General features: G+C 39.5%; 1 protein-coding gene across 1 annotated transcript; it reads left to right on the forward strand.

Moving 5' to 3' along the window:
• The first annotated feature begins 1,245 nt into the window (after nt 1–1,245).
• On the forward strand, nt 1,246–1,566 carry LOC115590855 (dromaiocalcin-1-like). The gene has a single exon (XM_030432325.1). The coding sequence runs from the start codon at nt 1,246–1,248 to the stop codon at nt 1,564–1,566; it is 321 nt and encodes a 106-aa protein (XP_030288185.1).
• Nucleotides 1,567–8,928: the final 7,362 nt, after the last annotated feature.

The following is an 8,928-nucleotide window of genomic DNA, read 5'->3' on the forward strand; positions in this document are numbered from 1 at the left end:
GCAGGAAAATACACCTGCAGCAGTGTTGAATCGAATTACTCCTGGGCACAATGACTGGCATAGTCAAATGGTACACAAATAGTGTGTGTGTGTGTGTGTGTGTGTGTGTGGTTGTGTGTGTGTGTGTGTGTGTGTGTGTGTGTGTGTGTGTGTGTGTGTGTGGCCTACATTGACAAAAGGACCTCAGTCAACTTTAATATCAATGTGAGTCTGGGAATTGATTACTGTATTTCAAGGACATGTACACTGATCTGGTGTCTGTGTACTGATTGAAGCAGCAGGAGTGTCCCAGACCCCTATTCAGGCAGGAATAAGAGGGCACCCTCTCACACAACAATTTTTCAAAATAAAAAGGCTCATCTTTTAAAAAGATTTTAATTAGATGTTTTCACTTTGCATCGATCACACTGAATTGCTGATCATTCAATCGATGCATTGATCTGGATCAGCGGCTCATTATACCCCTATTGGCTTCTGTTTTTAAGAATGCCACAGCAAAAAAATGTATGATCAAAAAGTATCCCAATTACAAGCGTTTATTTAAGATGATAATGCCTCTTCTTTATACAGCTCAAATTGCTCCACGATGCTGCTTCTTTCAGTGTCAACTGATGTGGAGCACCAAGCAATTCGTCCTGATGTTGTTGAATGTGTTTGTTTAAGTTATTTGCTTTTCTCCTTGGATTTAACTATGAACCATGAAGATGGTTTGCTTGTGTAAACAAACCAAAGCACATGCAAAGTCAAATCCTTAACAACCTTGAGACCTAAGTGACACTGTAACAAAGAAGAGAAACTCAAATAAGAAAACATCACAGCTTGAGCTAGAGAGCAGTGGCCATGGAGAGAGCCATCTTCTTAATGTTTCTCTGTGCAGCTTCTGAAGGGAATATTGGAAAACATATTTTTGTTAATCAAAATTTGCCATGGTATGGCGCTCTAACTTATTGTAAACTACATCACACTGATCTTTCCTATGTCAGTAGGCAGAGTGATCAAGACAAACTCGGGGCATCTGACCAGTCCAAATCGGGATGGATTGGTCTCCATCGAGATCCATACAACAAGACAGCCTGGAAGTGGTCAGCAGGGGGATACATCACATATACAAATTGGGATGATCAACAACCAAGTCAAAGTCTTCAAGAGACCGCTGTTTTCTTCAGCACTAATGGAAAATGGCATGATGCCAGTGAAACATCACTCATGCGTTTTTACTGCATTAATGTTAGCGTGGTGGCAGACATGAAGACCTGGGAGGAGGCTGTGAGGCACTGCAACAAGGATCAGACTAACCTCATCAGCCTGCACTCTGACAACGACCGCATGACGGCCCAGAAAGTGATTCAAAAAGCTGACATCACTGAGCGGGTGTGGATTGGCCTGCGTTTCTTGGTGGACCACTGGCTGTGGGTGAATGGTGAGCCTCTAGATTACCAGTCCTGGCCCCAAGGAGGAGATCAGGACCACCAGTGTCCAGTATGGAACCGCTGTGGAGCTTTAACCAAAGGGGGACTGTGGGAGAACCGGGATTGTAGCGAGAGACTCAACTTTATCTGCAATTGAGAGATTCAGAATATTATATCTGGTTAAATTTTTAAAATGGCATGGCATCTATCACTGTGACTGACCTCTGTCCCAACAAAGGAACCGTACTGTATAGAAGATGTGAACTCATAGACACAATGTAGTGAATGCAAGTACAGATTCAATCTAAATGAAATATCACAGCACAGAATAATGTAAAATGGAGTCTTAACTCTCTCACCAAGGACCTCTGCCTGAGGGACTATCACTGCTGCAGATTAGTTGTCCTTCTTACCCATCATCCTTTAGTTTGGTTTCCATATTCTATGCAGTTACTTAATACCTTCTCAGATGTTATAGAAGTCCTTTAAATAATGAATGTTTATTTATTTGACATATAGCTGTCTCATGATTAGCTGACTGTAATTTGTCTGGTTTGACATTTGCTCATCTCACAAATACTGTAGTGTTTGTGCATGTTGATATTGATAACACTGTACTTATGCTGGAGTCCAGTATCATTGATTTTCTATGATGCAAAGCTTAAATTATTTGATGAAAAGTGAAGAGGAAATCAAGAAATTGACACCAACATTGGGCATTCAGAACAAAGCATTGCACAGAACATTATGGCTTGGATCTACAGAAAAAATAATCTAAACTAAAATTGAAGGCAATATTTTGTAGAAAATTGGCATTTTGTGTGATTTGGCACCCCCCACAGTTTGGTATGTGTTGAAAACTTGAAGTAAACATGTATGTAACGCTGTGATCCTTTCACTGAAGTTACACAGAGCAGAAACAAGTGACACTGCATCATTGAAATGAGTTGAAGCTGTTATTTTTAGGTAAAAGAGTTACATAATGTTGCTATAGCGCAAATAAATGTGGGGATTACAGGATTTAGAATGGCCGACCATAAACAAAATGTTGATGTATTGCTTGTAATTGTTATTTGGTGGTGTGACTGAGCTGAAAATCTTCCTCGGTTATTGTGGAGTTAAGTCATACATTCCTTTTGGACATATTTATTGCTGTGTACTGCTGTCTTCTCTACCTTAGTGTAGTAGTTTCATCTGTATCTTAAGAAGTGATTTGTGTATGTTGTACTGGGATATTTATCATGATATTAGTAGATGGATCAGTCAAAAATGTTTTTGTATCTTTTTATCTTATGGAAATGTTATCTTATCTTATGGAAAAAGTTATAGTTTGCAGAGTGAAATTGTAGTTGATATTACTTACTACTACTTTTTCGACTTTTTAAAGTGTATTTGTGTTGGGGAATGTGAACTTGCTGTATTCTCTGCTAATGAGCACCTAGTTATTTAACATAACACCTGCTGATAATCAAGCACAGAGCGAGTCTAATGAAACAACATGTGAAATGCTTGGTTCACTAGTTTAATGTAAATGTTAATAAAATAGTATCAGTCGTATTCTCGGGTGCACTGGAATATTTATTGTTTTGGTCCACTGTGGTTTTCCTTGCGCCAGCTGGCACCCCAGAGAGAAGCTCTGCTGTGCACAGAGCACCTTGGTGATTCTTCTATTTACTGTTGTGGTACCAGAGATGGACAGAGTAAATGGACAGTGTTACTCGAGTAAGAGTAAAAAATTACTTGCTTTTAAAGGTACTTAAGTATCCAAAAGTACATGCTTTTAAATTTACTTTAAGTAAAAGTAAGAGTAAGAGTAAAAGTATTTCTTATTTTTCACATCAATGAATTACTATAATTTTTTCTAAATGAATTTAAGGACCTTTTAACTCTTGTTTCTGAGAATTAACTCTTTGAAACCACCTGCACTGATGTGCTTGCTTTTAGGACCACAATGTAATATAAAGCCTGCAGAAACACCTATTAAAACAAATCAAATGAATGGGATCACAGGAGGACAGCAGATGTTGCAGATGCAGATGTTTATTAACAATCATTAAAACTGTAACCAAATGAACCTGCACCGTCCAACTAACTCTCTATCATTTAGCTAAGTTGGAAACTGGAACCCCCTCAAAGACCAATGTTGTCCCCAGACCACTGGTTGAGAATCACTGCTTTACAAAAAACTACATCTGATGCAGCCATTGTCGCGGTTTTGTGTTGATAAACGCAGTCGAGAGCGTGGCTACTTTGGTGGTGTCCTTATGGGGAGGGATGACGTATTTCCGCTTTTACGTAGATCCCAGTGGAGAGCGTGCACTGTGATAGGTTTCCTACTTTGACAAACACAGCTTGTGTTCAATAGTATTTTAGAAAAAAAAATAAAAAAAAGAGCAGACCTGAAAGTAACGAGTACTTTTCAGCCTTCCTAGAAATTAACTCGAGTAAAAGTAAAAATATTTGTCTTGGAAATGTATTCAAGTAAGAGTAATAAGTACCAAAGAAATCTAATACTCAAGTAAAGTACAAATCCTCTGGATATGTACTTAAGTACAGTACTCAAGTAAATTTACTCCATTACTGTCCACCACTGTGTGGTACCAATGCACTAAAAATAGAGACTTAAGTATCGTATCATTTTTAGTTTACAGTCTTGCATCAATGCTAAATTTACCAAAGCAGCAGCAGCAGTGTCTGATTTTTATGAACACTTGTGCTTTGATGAGGGAAGATTTGCAAACTGGAGTTCCTGCTGCATTTGATAACATACACACTCAGTATAAGAAAACAGCAGTCATTCACACAAAAGGAGAGGGTCTACATTGTATGCAATCCAGGCAGCTACAAACACTTGATGACTTTACAAGAGGATAATGTCAGCAGAAAAAAAACACAGCAACAGTGGAAACCACAGTTACCGTAGGCCTGGCTGTCTGCCAGAAAACAGCAAACCCAGCTGTCTCCATATATGGCAGCAGAAACCAAAAGTCTTGAAGTTTAAATCTTAAACTCTAAAAGCTTTTTCAGTTAAGCCAGTTTCCTCCAGGAGACCAAGACAGGTAAAGTGTTACTACATTAAAACATTTAATAGTGCTGTTTGTAGAAGAGCAATATTTCATAAATAATCACCAACTTCAAGCTTTCTTAAAGAGACCCTCTGTTATTGTTATAAGTTTGCAAACTATGCTGCAAAACCAATTCATCCCATGACACTCCATAACACTGAAACTTGGGTATTCATATTTTACCACCCTATTGATTGACACATAGCCTGTCACAATGCACACTTAACAGCAAACGCAAGTAATTTGAGCTCACTACAATGATTCAATGTACGATCAAAACTAATGCAAATACTGTACATTTACACTGAACAAAAATATGAATGCAACACTTTTGTTTTTGCTCCCATTTTTCATGAGCTGAACTCAAAGATCTAAAATATTTTCTATATGCAAAAAAGAACCATTTCTCTCAAATATTGTTCACAAATCTGTCTAAATCTGTGTTAGTGAGCACTTCTTCTTTGCCGAGATAATCCATACCACCTAACAGGTGTGGCATATCAAGACGCTGATTAGACAGCATGAATATTGCACAGGTGTGCCTTAGGCTGGCCACAGTAAAAGGCCACTCTGAAATGTGCAGTTTTCCTTTATCGGGGGGGTCAGAAAACCAGTCAGTATCTGGTGTGACCACCATTTGCCTCACACAGTGAAACACATCTCCTTCGCATAGAGTTGATCAGGTTGTTGATTTTGGCCTGTGGAACGTTGGTCTACTCCTCTTCAATGGCTGGGCGAAGTTGCTCAATATTGGCTGATCCTTGCAACATGGGGCCGTGCATTATCATGCTGCAACATGAGGTGATGGCACACATGGATGAATGGCACAACAATGGGCCTCAGGATCTCGTCACGGTATCAAGGTAGCATTCAAAATGCCATCAATAAAATGCACCCTGCAGTCAGCATGCCAACTGCACGCTCCTTCAAAACTTGCGACATCTGTGGCTTTGTGCTGTGTGATAAAACTGAACATTATAAAGTGGCCTTTATTGTGGCCAGCCTAAGGCACACCTGTGCAATAATCTTGCCATCTAATCAGCATCTTGATATGTCACACCTGTGAGGTGGGATGGATTATCTTGGCAAAGGAGAAGTGCTCACTAACACAGATTTAGACAGATTTGTGAACAATATTTGAGAGAAATGGTTCTTTTGTGTATATATAAAATGTTTTAGATCTTTGAGTTCAGCTCAAGAAAAATGGGACAAAAAACAAAAGTGTTGCATTTATATTTTTGTTCAGTGTAGTTAGACACACATAACCTCAACCACATCTATTTAACTCTTCCAAAGCCTAATGGTGTTTTTTCTCCTGCCATGTGTAAACACCAGCTGACAGATCAATTCATAGTTAGCATGTAAACACTCACAACAAATATTGAGTTTGTTCAAAGGAGTCATCACCTGGTTTTTTACATATCCAGTCCCTCTTGGATCGCTTTGGATCAATTCTCAAAACTTATTAGAAAAATGTTTTTAAAAAAAAAAATCAAACATAGAGCTTGTTCTGACACTTTTTCATACCGCGACTTTCTCACGCGAGATTATGCGCGAGGTTTTGACCGGTCCGGATGTGCATTGTATTAATATGTAATGAGGAGCGCGTTGATTGGCCGCAGGAAGGACAGAGCCGGAATGGGGGCGAGCCTGCATGCACACAGACTCCAAAACATAAACAGCCCCCTGTCATGGCGCACACACTAAATGACAAACCTTACGGAATTCAGGCATTTATGTACGAGCCGGAGTCGGAACCCGAACGGGAGAGTGAAGAGGCAGAGACGGTGGAAGAGACACGTTTACAGCAGGATGTCTCTGAATGGTAAATTCTTTTTTTTTCCGTCTTACTTTTCACACTCGTGTTTTACATGTAAGACCTGAGTTTTAATGCTGGCGGTCACGATGTATGGCGTGAAAATGACAGAGAAATAAGCAGATTCCGCGTGCTCACTCTGGCTGAGGACGGCTGTGAGCCGATGCTTATGCAAGTAGCCTCCTGTGGTAACGTCACCACAGGAGCAGAGTCAAAATCTCGTGCTTTAGGATCGCGCACTATTGTGCGCTATTCCTGTTCGGAAAAAGAGCCAAAGCGAAAAAAATAAGCCACTTTCAAACTCCAGCTTTTCAGGCAAGTTTCAACAGAGGTCCAACACCAATATGCATGATTTAAAGAGAGAAATTGCGATTTCCAGGTGATGACTCCTTTAAAGGGACAATAATCAATATTTTTATGCCCACAATGTATAAAACAATGTGATAATGTGGGGGGCACATGTAGTGATTAGCACCTGAATCTCAGCTTTATTGAGCTTTACAGACAGACTACTTAGGGCATTATGGATATAGGAGTCTGTAACATTGGTCATGGCGGCTGTATGACACATATCCCACCCCTTCAAAATTAGAATATCGTACCCTAACAACCACATCAACTGTGAAGGTGATATGTCAATGTTGTGTTCACAGCTTGTTTCTGCTGCCCCCTTCTGGCCAGAAATTTAATTTGTTGCAGGTATAAGCAAAGTAAACTTTCCTCGCTGACAGTGGGATAGTAAAACTCAACTTCTGGTATGAAATGGATGTTTGAGGACAACAGCAGATATAGGAAATTTCCAACATAACACCTGCTTGTTGTTCTACATCCTCCAGTATCCTCAGGTCCTGATGTGGCATGAGAGTGTTGCTCATATGTGAACTGTTACATTAGCAGTAGCAGCAAGTGTTTGCTGCAGTGTAGGGGCATATATATATTTCAAATAAACTGCCTTTTTGCAAGCATGTATTAGATATACTGCTTATTGTATCACAGTTGGTGGTCAAATGTTAGTGAAGCATAGCATAAAGATGTCTGCCTGATCTATATCATAGGTTTTGCTTCATTAAAGACTCATCTCTGAAGGCAAATGATTAAATATTTAAACACTTTTGGAATATTTGTTGGTAAGTCTACACACATGAAGCATATTTGTACTTTCGCTAATAATATTGGGTCAAATTGATCATTAATATTTCTTCTACAAAATTGAACAGATGAAAGCAATGCCTGTGATCACGCCTATATATTATGTATTATTATTATTATAATTATATTTTTTCCATTAAATAAATAACAGGATTTTCATCACATTGACAGAAAAGAAACAGCTTTCTGCCAGAAGGCGTAAAGGTCCTCTAAAATTGCACTAACAAGTAATGCACCGAAACACAGAAAAACTAATACAAAGAAAAGTTTGCTCAGTTTGTTGATGAAAAAAAAAAAAACTCTTTCTCTGTGTTGTGATACCTAAAATAATTTCTAAAATGTCACTCACTCATCACTCAGTTGGCCGGCTTCAGAATTCATTAGCAGATGATGATGACAGGATCGAAACATAAAACAGCATGCCATCACCACACTCTCCCGTTCGGTGTTTTTCTGACCTGCCTGTGTTTGTGTGTGAACATAGACACATGCTGAAGGCTGAATTTTTTCCAAAGCCATAATTGTCAACCATTCTGCATTCAATACCTCACTATATTGTCCTTACTGAAGACTGAACAGTGGCTGCATGAGGGCACACGGATATAAACTATAATTATCAGGCATCCATGGCAACCACCAGTGTCAGAGTTTCTAGCTAGAAGTTCGAGCATGCACAGGACCTCTGTTTATTATGAACCCCAGATAAATCTGAGTGGCGAAGATTCTCAGCCCAGTGCCCAGGATGAAATGTCCGCAGTTAACATCTCTGCATACCACTTGATATGTTTGCTTCATTATGTGTCATAAGTTACGTACGTACCATATTTTACCGATTTTACCATCGGGAGGTGGAGGGACAGTGTTGGGTTAAGGCGAGTTCGTAAGTGTGACACACACTATAGTCTTTTGCATGCAAAATTGAACAGGATAAATGGCTTGTTTATGGTTTTGAAATGGTAACATCACGGAAACTGTTGCATTTTCCAGACTGCGCCGCCTTATCTTCATTGATTCAGACATGTGAAATCAGACGAAACATCTGCTCGAACAGACAACTGACAGCCGACGAGGGGGAAATCCCCTCTCATACTGTTCTGACTCTCTGTGTCAACACCCAGCTATTACTTTAGATTTTGTGTTCACCTCTAGTCATCCTACAGATCTACATTTCACATAGCAAAAGAGAGAAAAGAGCTGCCAGCAGTCTTACACTTCTTCTTCCCTCTCTCTGCCTGGCCGAGGAGGCCATGACACAGGGATCAAATAGTGCAGTACTTGGGCTTTTCTTTCTTTTTGCAAGCTCAAAATGCTGTGTCGAATACGCCTTTGAGTTATTTCATGGTGTAAAATTCTATTAAATCCACAGAAAATGTGCTTTTCAGCGATTTGTCATCCCAATAATGGCGTACACACCCACGCGCACACTCTCTGTAAATGTCTTTTTCTTTCTCTTTTGCAAAGAGCACAAAAGTACTCATCAAACACTTTG

Source organism: Sparus aurata, chromosome 1, assembly GCF_900880675.1.
Source record: "Sparus aurata chromosome 1, fSpaAur1.1, whole genome shotgun sequence".
Lineage (NCBI taxonomy): Eukaryota > Metazoa > Chordata > Actinopteri > Spariformes > Sparidae > Sparus > Sparus aurata.